General features: G+C 40.1%; 1 protein-coding gene across 6 annotated transcripts in view; it reads left to right on the plus strand.

The window, feature by feature from the left end:
* ITCH (itchy E3 ubiquitin protein ligase) overlaps positions 1-23,984 on the plus strand; it is a 156,095-nt gene that overhangs the window by 70,617 nt on the left and 61,494 nt on the right. For 5 of the 6 annotated variants that reach the window (XM_063720616.1, XM_054542165.2, XM_024238866.3 and 2 more), the window contains 5 exons: positions 7,874-8,031; positions 9,931-10,120; positions 12,002-12,097; positions 15,084-15,258; positions 19,185-19,254. In XM_063720616.1, coding sequence (XP_063576686.1) covers positions 7,874-8,031; positions 9,931-10,120; positions 12,002-12,097; positions 15,084-15,258; positions 19,185-19,254 — 689 coding nt within the window. Of the gene's footprint in view, positions 1-7,873; positions 8,032-9,930; positions 10,121-12,001; positions 12,098-15,083; positions 15,259-19,184; positions 19,255-23,984 lie in introns of those variants that run through there. The other variant, XM_024238867.3, reaches the window with a different exon arrangement.

The raw sequence follows: 23,984 nt of genomic DNA on the forward strand, positions 1-23,984 counted from the left end.
GATCTCGGCTCACTGCAGCCTCTGCCTCCTGGGTTCAAGCAATTCTCCTGCCTCAGCCTCTGAGTAGCTGGGATTATATGCGTGCACCACTAGACCTGGCTAATTTTTTGTATTTTTAGTAGAGATGGGGTTTCACCATGTTGGCCAGGCTGATGTCGAACTCCTGACCTCAGGTGATCTTCTTGGCCTTCTTGGCCTCCCAAAGTGCTGGGATTACAGGCGTGAGTCACCACGCCCAGCCTAAAATATTTGAACAGGAGATTGTATGATCAGAACTCTGTAGGAAAAAATATTTTGACAGTGGTATATAGTTTGGATTATGTGGTGGTGAGTGAAGGTTGAAAGTTCTATATGGAAATTTGTTACAATAATCTATTGAGAGGTAACGAAGGCTAGAACTGATGCAATGATGGTGGAAGAGTAGAGGGAGAATGTGAAAGTGGGATCAACAGGACTTAGATACTGAGTGTCAAGAGGCACAGGGAGAAAAAATGTAAAATTGCCTGGGAAAGACAGCAGTAGCATTCATAGAACCAAAACCTAAGAAGGAGGGGAGACCATAGGAAGAGAATGTTTAGAGGGACGGGAGGACCTGGCAGGGCATGGTGACTAACACCTATAATCCCAGTGCTTTCTGGGAGGCCCAAGAGGGAAGATTGCCTCAGCCCAGGAGTTTGAGACCAGCCTGAAGGACAAAGCGAGACCCCATCTCTACATAAAATAAAAAATTAGCCAGGTGAGGTAGCATGCTCGTGTAGTCCCAGCTACTCGGGAGGCTAAGGCGGGAGGATCCCTCGAGCCCAGGAGTTCAAAGTTGCAGTGAACTGTGATTGCGCCATTGCACTCCAGCTTGAGTGACAGAGCAAGACTCTGTCTTTAAAAAAAGGAAGGAAGGGAGGGCCTTGGGATGGGAGAGTTATTCTAGATCTCCTGCATTTAGTTGATAATTTGATACTAGAGGATGGGAGTGAGATAAAGAGTAGAGATTGATTTGGGAATCATTATCTGAGATCACCTTAGAAATCATGGAATTTGAGATCCTAGGTAAAAATCTGTGGAGAAAGAAAAGGAGAACAAGAACACAATCATAGAAACCTATATTTAGTGGATGGTAGGAAGAGGACAAACCAAAAAAGGGATGATGAAAAGTGGGAGTACAAGATTACAAAAGCACTGTCACAGAAATTAAGAGAAAAATGTTTTTTAAAAGATGGGACATTTGGCCGGTGGCGGTGGCTCACTCCTGTAATCCCAGCACTTTGGCAGGCCAAGGTAGGCGGATCACTTGAGGTTAGGAGTTCAAGACCAGCCTGGCCAACATGGTGAAACCCCATCTCTACTAAAAATACAGAAAAAAGTTAGCCGGGTGTGGTGGCACGCGCCTGTAATTCCAGCTACTCAGGAGGCTGAGGCAGGAGAATTGCTTGAACCCGGGAGGTGGAGATTGCAGTGCGCTGAGATCATGCCACTGCACTCCAGCCTGGGCGACAGAGCAAGATTAGATTCTATGTCAAAAAAAAAAAAAGATGGGACATTTAACACTATCAAATGCTGCGAAAGAGAATTATGTCTTAGATTAATAAGCTAGGGAAAACCGGCTGTTTGGAAAAAGAAAAAAATCAGATTAACACCTTAGCTTATCCCAAGATGAGAGTAGATTCGATGTTGACTTTTAAATTGATTTTAAAAAATTAAACTAAAACCTCTAGAAGAAAATATGAATAGTTAATTCATTGCTGAATAAATTTAGCTGTATAGAAATAGAAAAATTTAAAAATGTATTATCAATGTATAATACATTAAAAATGTATTATCAAAAGCAAAGGAAATATTTAACCAATATGAGATGCTCAGTATTCTCAGGTTGTAAAGATCTCTTAAAAATAGGCAAAATTATTCCCTTATAATAGATAAATGTATAAAAAACATATATATAGTTCATGAAAGAAGAAACTGTAATGACCTGTAATTATATGAAATATTGTTCATCTTCAATTTTAAAAAGCATTAACATTTTTGCTTACCAAATTGGCAAAGATTTTAAAACTTTATGGTGAAATGGGTGTTTTTATTTTGCGGTACATAATTTGAAAATATCCAGCAAATGGGAGAACAGGTCAATTATTACCTTTAAAACTATTTTTTAGGGCCAGGCACAGTGGCTCATGCCTGTAATCCCAGTACCTTTGGGAGGCCAAGGCAGGTGGATTGCTTGAATCCAGGAGTTCAAGACCAGCCTGGGTTACATGGCGAAACCCCGTCTCTACTAAAAATACAAAAATTAGTCCAGAATGGTAGCCTGCACCTGTAGTCCCAACTACACAAAAGGCTGAGGCAGGAGAATCTGTGGAACCTGGGAGGTGGAGGTTGCAGTGAGCTGAGATCATGCCACTGCATTCCAGGCTGGGTGACAGAGCGAGAAATCTGTCTCAGAAACCAAAAACAAACAAACAAAAAAACACTATTAAAAAGAAACAATTTAGGCCGGGCGCAGTGGCTCATGCCTGTAATCCCAGCACTTTAGGAGGCTGAGGCAGGTGGATCACCTGAGGTCAGGAGTTTGAGACCAGCCTGGCCAACATGGTGAAACCCCGTCTCTACTAAAAATACAAAAATTAGCCAGGCATGGTGGCAGGTGCCTGTATTCCCAGCTACTTGGAAGGCTGAGGCTGGAGAATCGCTTGAACCCGGGAGGCGAAGGTTGCAGTGAGCCAAGGTCGTGCCATTGCACTCCACCCTGGGGGACAAGAGCGAGACTTCGTCTCAAAAAAACAAACAAACAAGCAACCAGTGTTTTTCAGCTTTCAAAATATTTGCATGTTTTGACTTGGTTGTTCTATTCTGCAATCTGTCTAAAAGAAATAAGAAATCCAGGCAGGGCATCGTGGCTCACGCCTGTAATCACAACACTTTGGGAGGCCGAGGTGGGTGGATCACTTGAGCCCAGGAGTTTGAGACCACCCTGGTCACCATGGATAAACCCTGTCTCTACCAAAAATACAAAAATTCGCCAGGTATGGTTGGGTGTGCCTGTGGAATAGGAGGATCACCTGAGCCTGGGGAGGTCAGGGCTGCAGTGAGCAGTGATTGTGCCTGTGCACTCCAGCCTGGGCAACAGAGTGAAACAATGTCTCAAAAAAAAAAAAAAAAAAAAAAAAAAACCCAAAAAGACCAATGAAAAGAAAGCGATTAAATTGTGGTATGTCTATATATAATTTTCTGCAGTCATTCAAAATGATTTTCAATAATTTGGGGGAAACGCCCAATATGTATTGAGTAACTAACCAAATAAAAACCCACCCAGAATATGAAACCATTATACAGTGTGTGATTGCAGTCACATCCAATGAAAAGGACTGACAAGAGATAGTCCTATGTCTTGGTGGTAATTATCTCCAGGATGTAGGATGGCAGATAATTTTTATTTTATAATTAGAGGTTACTTTTGTTCTTTGAAAGTCTGTTTTAAAAATTAAAATGGGGGCTAGGCGCAGTGGCTCATGCCTATAATCACAGCACTTTGGGAGGCTGAAGTGGTCAGATAGCCTGAACCCTGGAGTTTGAAACTAGCACGGGCAACATGGCAGGACCTTGTCTCTACAAAAACATACAAAAATTAGCTGGGTATGGTGGTGCATGGCTGTATTCCCAGCTACTCAGGAGACTGAGGCGGGAGGATCATATGAGCCTGGGAGGCTGAGGCTGCGGTAAACCATGGTTGTGCCACGGCACTCCAGCCTGGGTGACAGAGGAAAACCCCAAAGGAAAAAAAAAATAAAATGCACTAACTATATTAACTGCATTTTAAAAGAGTATAGTGAAGGAAAGGGGAATGGGAAAACAGCTTGAGGAACAGATAGGATTGAGGAAACATTTTAGGTTTGGGTGCTTGATTATATTTGTAGAGTAAGACAAAAGGCCTATAAGAAAGGAATATAATGAAGATGCAAGAAAGCATTGAAAGATGTTGGGCAGTCCTAGAGGATATAGTCTGCCATCCAGGACATGGTAGGCAAATCATCCTTGAAGAAGGGGAGAGAGACGTTTTCAGACATGGGAAACAGATAAGATGGTTAGTGGCACAGAGAAATTTTAAGGTATGGGAGAAAGTTGAGGGATAGCAGATAATCATTATTTTTAGGGAAGAGGAAGAGTCAGGGATAGCTGCAGATTGGTATTAGCAATTTGAGGAGATGGAAAAGGTTTGCAAGGGGCACTGGGGATGGGTCCAGGAGTGGATTAGAGAGGTAGAAACTGATTGATTTCTAAGCAGTATAGATAACCCAATTGAAGTTGTTGAATAATGTCAACTGTAGCCAATGTTGGCTTGGTCTCTTTGACATAATCCAGTTTTAGGTATTTGAATACTCTATAAATACAAATATATAGACTGAAGCACAATTTTAATTTTTTTCTATCTTTTGCCTAGGTCTGTATGATTGTATAGGACTTAGAGCTTTTTGTCCTACCAAATTATTAATTTATTTATTCCCATTAGTTTTAATACCAGCACACTAATCTCATTAAACCCATGGTTTTACTACTAGGTTGTCAAAGTCATCCGTCATTTATAATTCCCTAGCTCCCAGGAGTCTTGAGCTGTGATTTTTTTGTTTGTTTTTGTTTTTGTTTTTTTTTTGAGACAGAGTCTTGCTCTGTTGCCCAGGCTGGAGTGCAGTGGCGCGATCTCCGCTTACCACAACCTCAGCCTCTTGGGTTCAAGCAATCCTCCCAGCTCAGCCTCCCGAGTAGCTGGGACTACAGGCGCATGCCACCATACCCAGCTAATTTTTGTATTTTTAGTAGAGATGGGGTTTCGCCATATAAGCCAGGCTAGTCTCAAACTCCTGACCTCAAGTGATCTGTCCACCTTGGCCTCCTAAAGTGCTGGGATTACAGGCATGAGCCACTGCGCCCGGCCAATTTCTTCTTTTTAATAAGAGGGGAGAAAAGAGTTTTTGTCTTTAATAATTGAAAGTGAAAACCCCTGACCTTTTCTTTACTGGGCCCAGTGGAAAATTTATTAGAATCGTTTGTAGAGCAGCCTGCCCTTTAATATGCTACTTTACTTGTTGGTCTGAGAGAATAGTAGTGGAAAAAGTAGATAAGGGGTTAGTTGTGGTAGAAGAATTTCTGGGAGGGGAAGCAGTTGGGCAAGGGTGAAGGAATTGAAACTACTAGGGAAAGGTAGCCTATGATGAAGCCCAAGTGAGGCATGAAGTGAGCTGATGAATTGTAAAGATTCTGGGGGGAGTTGAAGGTTGTGATGAGACTGAATAAAAGATACTGTAGGAGGCAGGTAGAATAAATAGGAAGTTGTAGTTAGAGGGATTTTAGAGTTCAAGATCTAGGAAGAGGAACAATTCTAAGTATCAAGGAAATTTAAGGAGTTGTACGGGTTATCAGATAACTCCATTGAAAAATTGAGATCAAAATGTTAGAAGGGTGTACAGCATTGATGTTAAAATTCCCCAAATTTTAATCCCCAGCAACAAATCATAGCATTTTTGGAATCCTGTTTCTGCTGTACCTTTATCATAGTAGGTTTATCTCATGCACTGAATGTTCCCCCTCCCTCACATATCCCTAAAACTTGCCTAGCACTGAATGTGCAATTTAGTATGAATTTTCTAGCTGAAAGATTTTTAGGAATCTTGTAGTCAAGGTAATACATTTTAGGATGCATTCTTGGGTCACATAACTCATCAGTAGCAGAGTCAGAGCTAGAAACCTTAATTTCCCAATTTTTGGTCTGTTCTACTGGTTGTTATCTGTTATTTAAAAAGCAGCAGGAACTCTTCTTTCAAACTAGTTAGGAACGTCTTAAAATAGCATGGAGAGGCAATACGCAGTCTTAAAATGGTTTTGGAAACCTCACTTAGAAGAAGAGAAGCAATGTCAAAGCTGACTCTTCCTGCATTCAGACCATGTTCTGCAGGTAGTCAACACCAATCAAGTGCTGACTGCCAGCTACTGAGGTGTTCCCTCTATTATAAGCATTTGGGGAACCCCCAAAGTAGTGCTTGTCATACCTTACTGTCCACATATATAATCTGGGGATCTTGTTAAAATGCTAGCTCTGATATAGTAGGTCTAGAATAGTTTTGAAGATTGTGCATTTCTGACAAGCTCCTGTATAGTGCTTGTCCTTTTGGTTTAAAGACCACACTTTGAATAGAAAGACCCTAAAGGATTTCTGTGGTACATAGTTTGAAAATGTCTTTTAAAATATGAGGACTGGTACGCAGTGGCTCATGCCTGTAATTGTAGCACTTTGGGAGGCCAAGGAGGGAGGATTGCTTGAGGTCAGGAGTTCAAGACCAGCCTGGGCAACATGGCGAAACCCTGTCTCTACAAAATACACAAAAGAATTAGCTGCGTGTGGTGGCAGGTGCCTGTAGTCCTACCTACTCGGGAGGCTGAGGCATGAGAACTGCTAGAACCTGGGAGGTGAAGGTTGCAGTGAGCTGAGATCACACCACTGCACTCCAGCCTGGGCGATGGAATGAGACGCTGTCTCAAAAAAAAAAGGAAAAAGAGAAAAACTATGTGAGGAGAGAGAGATGTTAATTAGCTTGACTGTAGTAATTTTTTTCACTGTGTATATCAAAACATCATGTTATACAGTTTTTATTAAAAATAAATCATTGCAATACATGTTTTACAGAAAAAAAATTTAATACATGATACTGCCTCTCTGTTTCTTTGTTTTGTTTGAGACAGGGTCTCACTGTGTCTCCCAGGTTGGAGTGCAGTGGCGCAAGCTCAGCTCACTGCAACCTCCACTTCCCAGACTCAAACAATCCTCCCACCTCAGCCTCCTGAGTAGCTTTGACTACAGGCGTGCCCTGCCATGCCCAGCTACTTTTTAAATTTTTTTGTACAGACAGGGTCTTGTCATGTTGCCCAGGCTGATCTCTCACTCCTGCGCTTAAGTGATCCTTTCACCTCAGCTTCCCAAAGTGCTGCAATTACAAGCGTGAGCCACAGCACCCGGCCTCTGTTAGTTGAATCTATTAGATTTTATTTTGTTCAGGCTTATTCTGAAATTCCTAGGAGTATGGGTTAGTACTGTGTAGTGGTTTGGAGGTAGTACATACCAGAGCCTTGGCTGAGACATCTGCAGACTGGCTACTTATGCCCTTGTTTCTAATCTGTGACTAGAGCCCCTCTGGAAGGAAAAGGAATCAGCTATATTTAGCCAACAGTAGCAGTAGCTTTCAGTCTGACATTTCCTGTTAGTGTTCTTCCCTCTTTTCTATCCCTCCAGTTGATGTCATTGCTTTGAAGAAATGACAGCTCCTTTAAAAAAAGGTCTGTGGGTACTTCTACTCTAAATCACTAGCTTTGAACATTTTGTGTACCATTGTACTGAGCTGGGGGATATCAGGGCCTAGTCCCTGGGAAATACGTGCACTTTGTTCTCCTAGCATGGGAAAACCAGACCTGCCTCAAACTTGAATTGATATTAATAGCCAGTGGAAACCAAGAAACAACAATGGTAAAGTTATCTGTGCTTGTGATAGAATAGTGCCCTAAGGATTTTGAGAATTTGACTTTGTTCCTGTTCATATAGGGCCTTCTGAAGGCTTATTTGAAATATGCACCAGCATACCTGATAGTTCTGAATGGCCACAAGTGTTCCTATGCCCTTGGACAACCCATCACTCTATCTCTAGATGAACTCTGGGGGTTATATAGGATTCTACCCAAAGGCTCTTTATGTATTTAATAAGGCTGACCAAAAATTAAAAAGCTTTTTTGAAGCTCTTAAAAACTTAGAAGTTTTCATCTTCCTGCTGTTTTTTTTCTTAAATTCAAGGAGTATTCATTATTTCCCTCTCCCCCTTCCTTTTCCCCTCTTCTTACCCAGAGTGAGCACAAATGGATCAGATGACCCCGAAGATGCAGGAGCTGGTGAAAATAGGAGAGTCAGTGGGAATAATTCTCCATCACTCTCAAATGGCGGTTTTAAACCTTCTAGACCTCCAAGACCTTCACGACCACCACCACCCACCCCACGTAGACCAGGTTTGTATTCCAGCTCTCAATACTCTCGTAAAGAATGTCCTGGTTGGCAATTAATCCTCAGGTAAGTGTCAGGAAATTCTTTTAGGTGAATTTTCTGCGTGTATTTTTACATTTAAGATTTTGGAAAAGAATGATCTTTCTGTAGGTAACCAAAAGTGCCTTTTTCCTAGGTTTTTGTTCAAGGTGACATTACTGAGGCAGTGCTCTATTGAGAATGAAAATGACATGTGCGTAATATAAAGTATAGGCGGTACAGATAACATGGCAATAACATTGTACCTTTCTTACTTGGTTTGTAACTATAACATAAATGTATTAAATACTCAAGGATTTGGTTGCTTATCCCTAGTATATCCTTTAAAAAGTTAGTAAACGAAAACCCAACAATGCTAAATGACCCAGATTTTAAATAAAAAATACACAACAAACAAGCATATTTTGGGTAGTAAAAATGTGAACACCTACAGTTAGACTATCCACTTCTCTGATAGCCAGAACAAATCTTTAATCTTACCTTTTATTGTTTCTCTCTGCTAATATGTGGGCAGGGAATGCAGTGTAGTTAAACCAAATATTACTAGAAAAGTACATTAGTTCTCTGCAAATCATTTTCTTAAGTGAATTTCTATTCAATTATACATCTTCTCCTTTTTTTTTTTTTTAATGTTAAAAAGTATAGTTTAACATATAGTTTAACATGGTTATTGTGAGAACAGCTAATCAGATAAATCATTCCAAGCCCCAGAGGTTATTTGAAGGGGTGGGGACTGAAGAAGAGCTGTATAGAAAATACATAAATCAGTAGTATAGTTGTGTTGCTTATCATCATTATTGAGTATCATATACTGTACATAATTGTATGTGCTGTACTTTTATACGACTGGAAGCGCAGTAGGTTTGTTTACATCAGCATGACCACAAATATGTGAGTAATGTATTATGCTACATTACGATGGCTACGATATCACTAGACAACAGGAATAAAAATATGGAATGCTTCACGAATTACATCTTCTCCTTTTTATTTTTTTATTTTTTGAGACAGGGTCTTACTATGACACCCAGACTGGAATGTGGTGACATCTCAGCTCACTGCCACCTCTACTTCCCAGGCTCAAGTGATTCTCTAGCCTCAGCCTCCCGAGTAGCTGGTACCATGGTCATGAGCCACCAATGCCTGGCTAAATATTTATATTTTTTGTAGAGATGGAGTTTTGCCATGTTGCCCAGGCTGGTCTGGAGCTCCTGAGCTGAAAGTGATCCTTCTGCCTCGGCCTCCCAAAATGTGGGAATTACGGGTGTAAGCCACTGCAGCCACATCTTCCCCTTTTATAGATAATTTGATTAATAGTATATTCTGAGTCTTTAAGATGTCTTTATTATAATCTTGGTGACTTCCTCTAGACATTGTTTTGTCCACAAGTATTTCTTAAAGGTATAATATATGACCAGTAACTATTTGTAAGAATGTTATTGCTTATCAGACCTTCCATATTATAACCAACATCAAAAATTGGTCTGTAATCTGCAGGGTTTCACAGGAAAGCAGTTTTAAGGAGCTGGAAAATTAATAAATGAACTTAAAATACCAAGGAATATTAATAATTTCCTATTCTAAAACTTTTTATTTCCAGTGACATCAGGAGATCAGAGAACCTGTACATGCTTCGTAATTAATAATGGGACATAGGGGTAGACAGGACCGAAAAAGTAAACAAGCCTATTAACTGGCAGCATTGGTTATTTCCCATTACTTATTTCTTTAAGTAATTTTCACCTGTGCATCTACATCTTAAGTTTTATATTTATCATCTGCCTTTTATTTTTTACAGTTAAAATTCTATCCTGAATTTTAGAAAATATAAGATTCTTTTCCTATTTTCCCCAAATCTTTTATAGCATCTGTCAATGGTTCACCATCTGCCACTTCTGAAAGTGATGGGTCTAGTACAGGCTCTCTGCCGCCGACAAATACAAATACAAATACATCTGAAGGAGCAACATCTGGATTAATAATTCCTCTTACTATATCTGGAGGCTCAGGCCCTAGGCCATTAAATCCTGTAACTCAAGCTCCCTTGCCACCTGGGTGAGTAACTTTTTAAATTAACGTATGTTGTCTTTAGGATTCTTCATAAGCCTACTTATTAATAAGGAAAATAACAGTAAACAACAGTAAACTCCATTGTTTTGATGACTGTTTTTTAATTTCTTTTTTTTTTGAGATGAAGTCTTGCTCTGTCTTCCAGGCTGGAGTGCAGTGGTGTGATCTTGGCTCACTGCGACCTCTGCCCCCTGGGTTCAAGTAATTCTCCTGCCTTAGCCTCCCTAGTAGCTAGGATTACAGGTGTGCACTACCAAGCCTGGCTAATTTTTGTATTTTTAGTAGAGAGGGGATTTCACCATGTTGGCCAGGCTGGTCTCGAACTCCTGATCTCAAGTGATCCGACCACCTCAACCTCCGAAAGTGCTGGGATTACAGGCGTGAGCAACTGCACCCAGCCAACTGTTTTTATGTTATTATAACTGATTTTGGGGGATCTGGAGTCAAAATGAACAAGGAAAACACACCATATTTGAAATCTTCGGGGCAAAGTGGAAAAATATATTTTTTCATCAAAGGACCCTGAAAGTTAACCAGGGCCAATTAATAAAATAATCACCTCATTCCAATTGCCTTTTTCTTTAAGGGGGAAAAAAATCCCTTTTTAATATCAAAATATTTTTTTCATCAGAAGATCATTATAGGCTGGGCACGGTGGCTCACGCCTGTAATCCCAGCATTTTGGGAGGCCAAGGCGGGCTGATCACCTGAGGTCAGGAGTTCGAGACCAGCCTGGCCAACATGCTGAAACCCCATCTCTACTAAAAATACAAAAAATTAGCTGGGTGTGGTGGCAGGCGCCTGTAATCCCAGCTACTCAGGAGGCTGAGGCAGGAGAATTGCTTGAACCTGGGAGGCAGAGGTTGCATTGAGCCAAGATCATGCCACTGCACTCCAGCCTGGGCAACAAGAGCAAAACTCCAATTTGGGGAAAAAAGAGAAATCATTATAGCAAAGTGATAGATAATTCAGAAAACTGAGAAAATTTGTGCTCATAATCCCATTTTAATCTCTACTGATTATTTTAAGATTATTTTCATAGATTGTTTTTAAGATACTCAGGTGTAATTTTTTCTTGTTTGTTTTTTGTTTGTTTGTTTGAGATGAAATCTTGCTTTGTTGCCCAAGCTGTAGTGTAGTGGTGGGATCTTAGCTCACTGTAACCTCCACCTTCCGGGTTCAAGTGATTCTCCTGCCTTAGCATCCTGAGTAGCTGGGATTACAGGCACCTGCCACCATGCCCGGCTAATTTTTTTTTTTTGAGATGGACTCTCACTCTGTTGTCCAGGCTGGAGTGCAATGGTGCAATCTTGGCTCACTGCAACCTCTGCCTCCCAGGTTAAAGTGATTCTCCTGCCTCAGCCTCCTGAGTAGTTGGGACTACAGGTGCCCACCATCATGCCCAGCTAATTTTTGTATTTTCGGTAGAAATGGGGTTTCACCATGTTGGCCCGGCTGGTCTTGAACTCCTGACCTCAAGTAATCCACCCGTCTCAGCCTCCCAAAAGTGTTGGGATTACAGGTGTGAGCCACTGCACCTGGCCATTTCTTTCCACTCAAATCCTGATTATACCCTGATGGAGAGTGACTTCGGTATCCTAGGTAGACCGACTTCAAGCCTCTTTAGGAATATGTTTTCTCCTAGAGCAGATACTTGCATAGAAGAAATTGAATTCACTGTGTGCCACTGCCTGAAGATTACATTTCTTCACTTTATTGCTAAATTGTATTTGTATCATCTTTCTAAACTGACATCCTTATTTGCCTTAGTTCAATAATGGTCATTTAATGGAAATGCAAAGACAGGATTAAAAAGCCAAGTAACTCATGCAAGTATTTTACCAGCCTTTTAATTTTGTATTTAAGTTGGGAGCAGAGAGTGGACCAGCACGGGCGAGTTTACTATGTAGATCATGTTGAGAAAAGAACAACATGGGATAGACCAGAACCTCTACCTCCTGGGTAAGTATCTGAATTTAAAAAGAATAATTTTATTTAGCCAGAAGTGTGGATTGCATCTGTATAATCTTCCCTACATTTCTGTTTTACTTTTTCTTGTCAGCCCTTTCTCTGACCACCTTGTTTTGTGGTAAGTACAAATTAGAAAGAAGAGAGCTAGACAACTGATTAATTCAGAGCCTGATAAACAATTTTTGTTTTCACGCATATTTCTTTCTTCTTTTCTTTATTTTATAGAAACAACATCTCGCTGTGTCGCCCAGGCTGGTTTTTAACTCCTGAGCTCAAGCCGTCCTCCCGCGTTGGCCTCCCAAAGTGCTGGGATTACAGGCGTGAGCTGTCACGCTTGGCCCTATTTTCACTCATTTCTGACCTAAAGATTGCTTAGGTGGGCTGGGCGCAGTGGGTCACGCCTGTAATCCCAGCACTTTGGGAGGCTGAGGCGGGAGGATCACGAGCGCAGGAGATTGAGACCACCCTGGCTAACGTGGTAAAACCCTGTTTCTACTAAAAATACAAAAAAAAAAAAAAAAAAATTAGCCAGGCATGGTGGCGGGCACCTATAGTCCCAGCTACTTGGGAGGCTGAGGCAGGAGAATGGCATGAACCCGGGAGGCGGAGCTTGCAGTGAGCCAAGCTCTCGCCACTGCACTCCAGCCTGGGCGACAGAGCAAGACTCTGTCTCAAAAAAAAAAAAAAATTTCCTTAACTTTTCTTGTCTAAACTGTTTACCTGTTTACTAATACTGTAGTTTAAGTATTAGTTTCTTCAAGAGTAATTATTTAAATGAATAAGAATTAGAGCCCTAACATATATTAAAATGAAGTTCTTATTATATTTAAAAAACTATATTTAATAGCAAAATCATTTCAAATTAATTGGGGAAGTTAAGGATATATTAATACATGGTGTTAAGCCTTTAACATTAACATTATAGTCCAGGCGCGGTGGCTCACGCCTGTAATCCCAGCACCTTGGGAGGCTGAGGTGGGGGGATCACGAGGTCAAGATATCGAGACCATCGTAGCCAACATGGTGAAACCCCGTCTCTACTAAAAATACAAAAATTAGCTGGGTGCCGTGGCGCGCGCCTGTAGTCCCAGCTACTCCGGAGGCTGAGGCAGGAGAATGACTTGAACCTGGGAGGTGGAGGTGCAGTGAGCCAAGATTGCGCCACTGCACTCCAGCCTGGCAACAGATCAAGACTCCGTCAAAAAACAAACAAAAAAAATTATATAAAATAATTGAAGAAAAAATATTTTTTAATCCAGAGGAAAGTCAGTAGCAAACATGGAAAAATACTTAACCTTGTTAGTAATCTGCAGGAAGTATACCCTGAAAAGGTACTGTTTTAGTTATTAAATTAGCAGATAATATCAGGTGTTGTTGAGGAACTTTACATTGTTAATTGCTGCTGGGGCTGGGCACAGTGGCTGATGCCTGAAATCCTAGCACTTTGGAGGGCCAAGGTAGGATGGGCGCTTGAGGCCAAAAGTTTGAGACCAGCCTGGGCAGCATAGTGAGACCCCATCGCTATAGAAAGAAAAAAAAATTAGCTGGGCATGGTGGCATGTACCTGTAGTCCTAGTTAATCAGGAGTCTGAAGTGGGAGGATCTGTTGAGCCCAGGAGTTCAAGATTACAGTGAGCTGTGATCGTGCCGCTGTACTCCTGGGCAACAGAGCCAGCCCCTGTCATCCTCCCTGCATCTGCCCACCGTAATTATGTATTAATACATACCCTTCATAATCCTCTCTGTGAAATTTATCCTAAAGAAACAATTCAAAGGAAGAAACAATTTGCTACATTAAGAATATTCATTATTTTATTATTTATATAACATGAGAATATTGGAAACCACCCTAAATAACCAAGCAGATGAAATCGTGAAGTCATTCGATTCATTTATGAATTATGTTCATAATCAACACAATCGTTTCAAATGTTTTATTTAGAACATTTGTATCAACGTTTCCTTACATATTTTGTACCCATTTAAAACGATAGGAAGTGGGCTGGGTGTGGTGATTCATGCCTGTAATCCTAGCACTTTGGGAGGCCGAGGTGGGCGGATCACCTGAGGTCAGGAGTTCGAGAGCTGCCTGACCAACATGGAGAAACCCCGTCTCTGCTAAAAATACAAAATTAGCCAAGTGTGATGGCACATGCCTGTAATCCCAGCTAGTCAGGAGGCTGAGGCAGGAGAATCGCTTGAACCAGAGAGGCAGAGGTTGCGGTGAGCCAAGATCGTGCCATTGCACTCCACCCAGTCTGGGCAACAAGAGGGAAACTCTGTCTCAAAAAAAAAAAAAAAAAAGGAAGTTAGTTGTGTTCTTGCGAAAAATTGTGTGTGTGTGTGTGTTTCGAGACGGAGACTCACTCTGTTGCCCAGGCTGGAGTGTACTGGCATGATCTCGGCTCACTGCAGCCCCCACCTCACAGGTTCAAGCAGTTCTCCTGCTCAGCCTCCCGCGTAGCTGGGACTACAGATCTGCGCCACCAAACCTGGCTAATTTTTTGTATTTTTAGTAGAGATGGGGCTTCACCCTGTTGGCCAGGCTGGTCTTGAACTACTGACCTCAAGTGATCCGCCTGCTTTGGCCTTCCAAAGTGCTGGGATCACAGGTGTGTGAGCCACTGCACCTGGCCAAAAAATGCTTTTTGATATCTGTCCAAAGCTATAGATTTAATTTGTGTCTCTATTATGATTGAAACAGTAAAAACAACATTGAAAAGAAACTCAAAACTTAAGGACTGTTTGAGACTTACTCACTAAATATGTATTGCATTTTAAGAACCTGACTAATGCATCTTATGAACTTTCAAGAAATAAATTTTTAGAAACATTTCTCTTAAGTTCACTTACAAACTATTTAAAAATACATAAAAGACTCCAGATAAATCAAAAGTAGTTTCTCAAGGTAAAATATTCTATCTGTTTCACAAGTATTTGTTGAATTAGCTTTTTTTTTTTTTTTTTTTTGATTTAGCTGGGAACGGCGGGTTGACAACATGGGACGTATTTATTATGTTGACCATTTCACAAGAACAACAACGTGGCAGAGGCCAACACTGGAATCCGTCCGGAACTATGAACAATGGCAGCTACAGCGTAGTCAGCTTCAAGGAGCAATGCAGCAGTTTAACCAGAGATTCATTTATGGGGTGAGCAGCCTGTTGTTTCATAAACTAATAAGAGTATTTTGTTTCTAGCCCCTTCCAGCATATGTCATGGAAAGCATTAAAAAGAAGGTGCAAGTAGCATGGCAACCCAGTTGTTGCTGTTAGTAGGTATTATTTTTAGACCTTGTCTGGGGTATTCTGTGTGTGATCTAGTTTTTCCTTTTTGTAATTTGCGTAAGTCCAACTTCCTCTTCTTTTTAATGTCAAAAATAAGCAAAAAATAAGTTAGGACAACTTAAAATTCATGAACAAAAGAATAGTAAAAATAAACCCAAGCAGCTTGAAAATAATTAAAACATTTCTAAATTTACTAGTGCCTTGGGTCTAAGAGCATCTGAGTCTAAAGTGGTTGTGCAAAACTGATGATAGAGTTTAACCACTTTTTACCATTTGGAAATAAGGCTTACCTAATAAATTATTTGGTACTCTGGGAGACTGAAGAAATTTGATCCTTTATAGGAGTATGCTTAATATATTATTCTGGCTTTAAATCTTTATTATCTTTGATATAAAATCATTTCCCTTCTAGAAACAAATGGTTTAAATTTTACATATTTTCCTGTAGAGCAATATTGCAGTAATAGTGTAAGTACTCCAAAATCTTCCTTTGCTCTGCAGTCTTTGGTGCTAGGAATTTTATAATCTCTCAGGTCATACAGTATCATTGATCTTTTCTCTGGAGGAAAAGGAAAATAATCCATTGAGAAATTTGATTCTCTGTGCCAAACAAGATGGATTTGTTATATAGAACCTAAACAGAAGAAAATCAAGCCTTAAGGAGCTCAGGAGAAAATGCCCCTCTCCATCACCATCTCTTCCCCTCCACTGCCATTGGTAACATCCCTGTTAGAATTCATCAGAGTAAAACAGCACCTTTCATATTCCTTTCCTGACTAGGCATAGTTTTATCCCTTTTCTTCATATTCTTGTCTATTCCTTATACCTCCTCATCATAATAGCACTCACTGATGTAGACAAATTCACCTTTATCAGCAGCCTTCCCTTTGTTCCTTGGTTATGACTCAGGTACTTTTCTTTCATATAACAATTTTTTCCTGCCACTTTCTCTAAACAGATGTTAACTATATTTCCCCTCCCAGTGGTTTTAAAGCTGAAATGAATTTTGTCTCTTGTGTACTTTACCCTTCTTTTCATTTTTTTTTCTATGCTGTTTTACATCTTCCTTCCTTTCTAAATTATAATCACCTGTGGTATGCCTGGCCAAATTTCTTCTAGGTTTGAATACCTAGCTTGCCTGCCTTCTTTAAAACTAGTTTCCACATGGGTGTTCTGTGGAAAGAGCATGGGCTTTGGAGTCAGACACATCCGGGTTCGAATCCTGGTTCCACAGTTACTTTCTCTATATGGCTTTGAGTAAGTTACTTAACCTCATCAAGACTTATTTCCTTTATCTGTAAAATAAATACAGATATAAAATTGCCTCAGAGTTTTTCTGAGGATTCTTTAAAATAAAGTTCCAATATATTTGGCATGTACTGAATGCTTAGAAATGTTAGTTCCCATCTCTTCTCTCCTTCATATTCACCTCTGTATATGTACCCTTTATCTCCTTTTTGCATTACATAATCTTTCAAAGCATTCTTTTAAAAGAGAGATTTAGCAGATTTTTGGAGCACCAACTGTATGTTTTGACTACTGTAATCCTGACCGATTTAGTACTCAGAGTCTTTGGAATTTTTTTTTTAAGTATAGCTTCTCCTTCATCATCCTGTCCCCCCGCCCGCCCAATCCAATACAATCTGAACAATTATCTGAAATTTTTACTCTTTGTACTTGATGTGGAGTGGCTTGAAATTACATAGAATCTAAACAGCCTATTTTAGTTAACATGGCCAAAGATATAAGCTGAAGTGAATTAATTTAACATCCTTAATAACATGTACTTTAAAAATGATGGGGTGTTGCTGAGAAATAGTCTGTTTATTGGGTATATGAAGTGGCCTTTGTCTACCATTGTTGTGACTCTTACTAGCATACAGAAACTGTCACACACCCAGCATTTTAAGTCTCAGAGTGGATATGGTTGACAGTAAAACACTGTGTAATGGTCCTTCCTGGTCCATGGCTTAATTGCTCATGTCCCTAGTTTATTTGTCCAGGGAGAGCCAGTGGGATTGGCTTCAGTCTTAAAATTGTCAGTACAGCATGTCATGTGCCAAACTTTTCAGACCTCATCTGTAACTTCGGCTCAGACCTTTTGTAGTTTTTTCTGCTGGCCTCCCTGTTTTCACATCTTTTCATAATCGTGTCTGTCAGGAGGAGCAAGGCAGTTCTCAACAGCACTAAATCCAAGAGTTATTATATCAGTAGTGTAATATATCTCATATCCTTTAAAACTTCATCAATCAACCAGGTTTCTGTAGTAGGCCAGTGACGTGGGGTTGTGGGGGTGGGTAAAGAAACAAAAAGAGATAGCAGGGGAGCTGCTCTATATTGAGATTTAAGAGAAACAACCAAATGTAACGTAAGGACTTTGTTTGGATCCTGATTTTAACAAATAAGCAATCATGCATTTAATTACAGATTAGGTATTAGATGATAAAATTAACATTCATTCTTTACCACATGTCATAATGACATTGTGATTATGTAAAATGTTAGCCGGGCACGGTGGCTCACACCTGTAATCCCAGCACTTTGGGAGGCCGAGGCGAGTGGATCACGAACAAGGTCAGGAGTTTGAGGCCAGCCTGACCAACATGGTGAAACCCGGTCTCTACTAAAAATACAAAAAGTTAGCTGGGCATGGTGGCGCATGCCTGTAATCCCAGCTACTCAGGAGGCTGAGGCAGGAGAATCACTTGAACCTGGGAGGTGGAGGCTGCAGTGAGCCGAGATCATGCCAGTGTACTCCAGCCTGGGCGACAGAGTGAGACTCCATCTCAAAAAAAAAGAAAAATGTCCACAAATTTTAGAGAGACATACTAAAATATGTAGAGGTGAAATAATGTTTGATTTTAGCTTCAACAAAGAACAGGAGAAAAGAGAGAAACTTGGCTAAGTCTTGATAAGTGTTGAGTCCTGTTGCTGGGTATGTGGGAATGTGGGATTCGTTGTCCTATTTTACTTGTTTTTTTTTCTTCCCCATAGTAAAATTATGTTTAATGCAGTTAGACTCTTGTTTATCTGACTAAAGAAGAAAGGGTTTAACCAAGTCTTACTGGGTGACCACATAATTATCTCTACTTAATTATACATTTAAATCAAAACAGACTTAATATCCCTACACAGAGTCGGTGTGACTTTTGTTTTCTTTTTCCAAAGGTTGACTCTTACTTTGCTTTGATCTTATCTAGCCAAATCTTTCTCTCCACCAATGTGATCATTGGAAACAGAACTTTTAAGAAGTCTTCCATACAGTTCTAGGCTCATTAACACTTTACAGCTGGAAACCTTTTCTTCCACTCATCTGGCAGCCCACTCTTCCTGTTCCCCCAACTCTCTTCTCATAATTGTTTGTATGTCACGTGTTCTGTATTTGATCTTCTGTTTTTGAGTTACACATGCAATATTTTTCAGTCATATGATGATTCTGGGTACTGGTATTATAAATGACTTTTGGGGGGTTATATATTTTTCTAATTTTTATATTATTGATGTAAAATTTGTAGCACAAAGGAAAAAATGGTCATTTTGGGGATGAGGATTACATATATGTGTAGTATTTTAATTTTAAATAATTTTAAATGTTAGGTAGTGTTTGCACAGGTGTTTTTTTAAACTAAACCAAAGTATATTGGCATTTATCCATAACTATGTGAGACTTCTTTAAGACACAAACTCTCTGTATTATACATTGCCAGGGAAGGGAAATCAGAACTCATAAGCTTGCTGTCAGATAATTTGTTAAGTTGTCAATAGTTTCATCACTTTTTGGTTCTTTTTAGAATCAAGATTTATTTGCTACATCACAAAGTAAAGAATTTGATCCTCTTGGTCCATTGCCACCTGGATGGGGTAAGTCACATGAGTTTCTTCATTGAGTTCTGTCATTTCATTTTTGTTTTCTTCCAATTCTGTCATTTTAAAACAGATATTTATGTCTGATACTGTGCTCTTGCTTGAGTGAATGTCTGGGAAGTTTTTTTAATATATATATCAGTTTAATTCACAAATAGGCGTTAAATTCCCCAAACATTAAGTGGACTCTTTATAAACTTTTATTGACGCTCATAATTATTTTACTCTTCTACAGTTTAAAAATACTGATCACCCAGCAATAAAAAAGGAATGGGCTATTGATACACACAATAGGTCTGGGTGGACTTCAGGAGTAATTTGCTTGATGAAGAAAGTCAGTCTCAAAAGATCACATCCTGTGTGATTCAATTCATATAACATTCTCAAAATGACAAAACTAGAGATGGAGAACATATTAGTACTTGTCAGGAAACAGGGTAGGTGGGAAGTGGATTCAAATATTAAAAGGTAACATAAGGGGGTTGTTATGTGATGATGATGATTCCATCATCTTGATTCCATCAAGATCCACAAGATGATTCTGTATCTTGATTTTGGTAATAGGTGATTACATAAATAATGTATACATGAGATAATGCGTAGAACTATACATTTACAGAAATGAATTCAGCTTTTAAACATGGTGAAAATTTAACAATGTTTGTGGTTAACAGTAATGTACCAATGCCACTTCTGTGGTTTTGATGCTGTACTATAGTTATATAAGATGTCACCATCGGAGAAAAATGAAGTATATGTGAGACTTTTGTGCAATTTTTTACATCCTGTGAGTAATAATTAATTCAAAATAAAAAGCTTTTTAAAAAATTGTGATCACATTGGTTCTCCTAAAACAAGGTTCAGAGGTTGGTTAAGTTGGCATTATCTGATAGAAGCGTGGAAGGAGCACATGTGAGGGGGTGTCAGCTTCATGCCCTACACCATGGAGCTCATGAGCATGTCCTGTTATTGAGTATATCTGATACCTTAGTTATTAAAATAGACCTTAATAGACTGTAAGCTGGACCTACCCTACTAGGTTCTATTTTATAGTGTTATGTAATACAGCATTATATAGCAAGGTTTCAGAATAAAGATGGCAGTATAGAAAGTTTTGCATAGAAGCAAGATAACAATATATTATAATAGAAAGTGGAAAACAACATAAAGCCCATTGTGGAACCAGAGTTTTGTCTTCAGGAGCTGAAGATATTTCATAATATTGGAATAAATTCAGAAAGTGATACTTCTAGATTGGGAAAAGTTGGTCCCCAAGATACATTGCTCTAGCAGTACTGAGTAATGTAGAAAAAATGTTGGTGTGTCAAGATCACATGAATCTGGTTAATAAATGCTACTGGGGGTATACGCTTTTCTTTGAGAAATCTCATTGCTCTTATTTAAAGGTATCTATTCTCAAAACACTTCTGTGAGTCAAAAAGGCAAAAAATGTATTAGGCCATACTTATAACTGTTATTGTTATTAGCTTATAACAACAGGAGGACATATGAAAGTTGTGGGCCCGGTGCAGTGACTTACACTTATAATCCTAAACACTTTAGGAGGCTGAGGCAGGTGAATCGCTTCAGTTCAGGAGTTCAAGACCAGCCTGACCAACATGGTGAAACCCTGTCTCTACTAAAAATACAAAAAAATTAGCTGGGCTTGGTGGCCCGTGCCTGTAAACCCAGCTGCTTAGGAGGCTGAGGCAGGAGAGTCACTTGAACCCGGGAGGCGGAGGTTGCAGTGAGCCGAGATCGCGCCATTGCACTTCAGCGTAGGCCACAGAGTGAGATTCCGTCTCAAAAAAAAAAAAAATTAGCCAGGCATGGTGGTGCTTGCCTATAGTCCCAGCTACTCTTGAGGCTGATGTGGGAGGATCGCTTGAGCTTGGGAGTTTGAGGCTTCAGAGAGCCGAGATCACACTATTGCACTTCAGCCCGGGTGACAGAGCAAGACCCTGTCTCAATAAAAAGAAGAAAGCAAGTTGTGAATTTCTGTCTTTACCAAAGCTTGGCAGCCTGGAGTTAAGGAGTCCTCTGTCTCTATTGAAGCCTAAGAGTGGTCAGTGAATGGTTAGTATGAAGTACTTTAGAAGAGGGGATGTTGCCCTTACAAGGCATATTAAACTTAACCTGTCAGATTGCGTTCCCAGACATGGATGGTTTTATTTCTAGAGTTTCCCAGCTTTATTTCTAGAGTTTCCCAGCTTTATTTCTAGAGTTGTATGTCTTATGTTAGAGAAGGAGAAAAAAACTCATGCACTAAAATGATATATCCAAAGGATATGTATTTATCCTCTTAATTTTATTGCAGGCCAGGCATGGTGGCTCACACCTGTCATCTCAGTGCTTTGGGAGGCCGAAGTGAGAACATTGCTTGAGCCCGGGAGTTGGAGATCAGCCTGGGCAACATAGCAAAAACCTGTCTCTATAAAAAAATACAAAAAATAATCTAGGTGTGGTGGAACACCTCCTAATCCTAGTTTCTTGGGAGGCTGAGGTGGGAGGATCACCTGAGCCTGGAAAGTCAAGGCTGCAAGTAGGCCAAGATTGTGCCACTGTGTTTCAGCCTGGGCAACAGAGTGAGACCCTGTCTCAAAAAAAAAAAAAAAAAAAAAAAAAAAAACGGTTGCAGAAAAACTATGACCTGCTTCATGGTTATGGTCAGAAACAAAACTGTTTTACTCCTTCTCTAGGGCAGGTGTAGAAAAAAATGCCTCTTCCTTATAGAAACCTGAATTGTGAGCTACGTTTCCTTTATCAGAAAAGCCTTTCCTGCAAGCTGGTCCTTGCCTTGTGTATTCATCATTTTCTTTATCATCCAGATCTTTCTCATTTTTACTTTAGCCAACAACATTTTGCTAAAATACTGTGTTAAAGATGCAGCTTAGCTAGGTTATTAGAGTCTTGTTCTGCTATTTTACAGTCTGCTTATTTTTAGGTTTCACATTCCTCGTGTTGAAGTAGTGCCCCTCCTGCAGATGTTTATGATTATCCTACTCAGACTGAGCACTGCTTTATGACTCGCTGCCTTTGGGGCATATACCTTACTTGTAGAACCAGTGACAGCACTGGTACTATATCAGATGAAGCGACCCACCCGACATACCTTCAGGATTGACCCAGGTTGATAGAATCCCATCTTACAGCTTGCACCCTTTCAGACTTTTATATGCTGGGACTAGACATTACTACCTCATAAGCTGACAGTGAATAATTTGTTTTTTAGAGATGGGGGTCTCCCTATGTTGCCTAGGCTGGAGTGCAAAGGCTGTTCTCCAGCATAGTAATTGCACACTACAGCTTTGAACTCCTGGCCTCAAGCAATGCCTCAGCCTCCTGAGTAGCTGGAATTACAGTTTTGTGCCACCATGCCTAGCTAGGCAGTGAAGAATTTTTAACACATGAACATACTATAGAGGATAAAGAACAAAGAATACTTTTGGTTCACCAGTATTATTTAATAGGGCTTTGTATAGGTGCTTCGCCAATCAAGTATGAAGATATTCTCTCATTTTCCTAGTTACTGTGAAAGAATACATAGAATGACAAGAAGTGTCTGTTCTTTACTGTTTTATTCATCAAGTCAGGAAGTATTCTAATGTGCATTTGGATTTGATGTTCAGTAATTTCAGTATTGTTTATTATGTGATTTTTGAACAAAGTAAGAAATCAGTTCTACAGCCACAGCACTTCCTCTCGTTAAGTAGATGAGTCTTCAGTTCACAAATGTGTCAAGGCTGATCTCAGCAGCATATACTTAGAATATATATGGGCAAAATGTTTGCTATTAATTTTCTCTTGCCTCATGTTATCTTCTGAAAGGAAAATCTCGGCCTGAAATCTGAACTTTGCTGACAGATAAAAGATGAACGGCCATTACAGTGGCTCATGCCTGTAATCCCAGTACTTTGGGAGGCCAAGGCTTGTGTCCAGGAGTTGGAGACCAGGCTGGAGCAACATAGTGAAACCCCGTCTTTACAAAAAATACAAAAATTAGTGGGGTGTGGCATGCCTGTAGTTCCAGCTACTTGGGTGGCTGAAGTGGGAGGGTTGCTTGAGCCCGGGAGGTCAAGGCTGTAGTGCGCTGTGATTGTATCACTGCACTCCAGCCTGGGCAACAGAGTGATACTCTTTCAAAAAAACAAAAGAAAGAGAGAAAAAAGTTGAGTATGTGCTCAGCTATATACTTAGGGTATTATTTTTAGGTTACAAAAATTATTTGGTTATATATTTTTAAACAAGAAAGAGAATTCTGGCCGGGTACGGTGGCTCATGCCTGTAATTCCAGCACTTTAGGAGGCCGAGGCGGGTGAATCACCTGAGGTCAGGAGTTCGTGATCAGCCTGGCCAACGTGGTGAAACGCTGTCTCTACAAAAAATACGAAAATTAGCTGGGAGTGGTGGCGGACGTCTGTAGTACCAGCTATTTGGGAGGCTGAGGCAGGAGAATTGCTTAAACCTGAGAGGTCGAGGCTGCAGTGAGCTGAGATCGTGCCACTGCACTCCAGTCCAGCCTGGGTGACAGAGCAAGGTTCCGTCTCAAAAAAAAAAAGAAGAAGAAGAAGAAGAAGAAGAAAGAGAATTCTGGATTCTGCAAATAAATTTTTAAAATTTAATGCGACTGCCAAGACATGAACTTATCTTGCTGTCATGTTAACAAGAGCAAGCTGTAACACCGTGGGTGATTATGTTTTTCTTTAGAGACAGCCTTTGAGTTGGTG

This window comes from Pongo abelii, chromosome 21 (genome assembly GCF_028885655.2).
Source record: "Pongo abelii isolate AG06213 chromosome 21, NHGRI_mPonAbe1-v2.0_pri, whole genome shotgun sequence".
NCBI classification, from domain to species: domain Eukaryota; kingdom Metazoa; phylum Chordata; class Mammalia; order Primates; family Hominidae; genus Pongo; species Pongo abelii.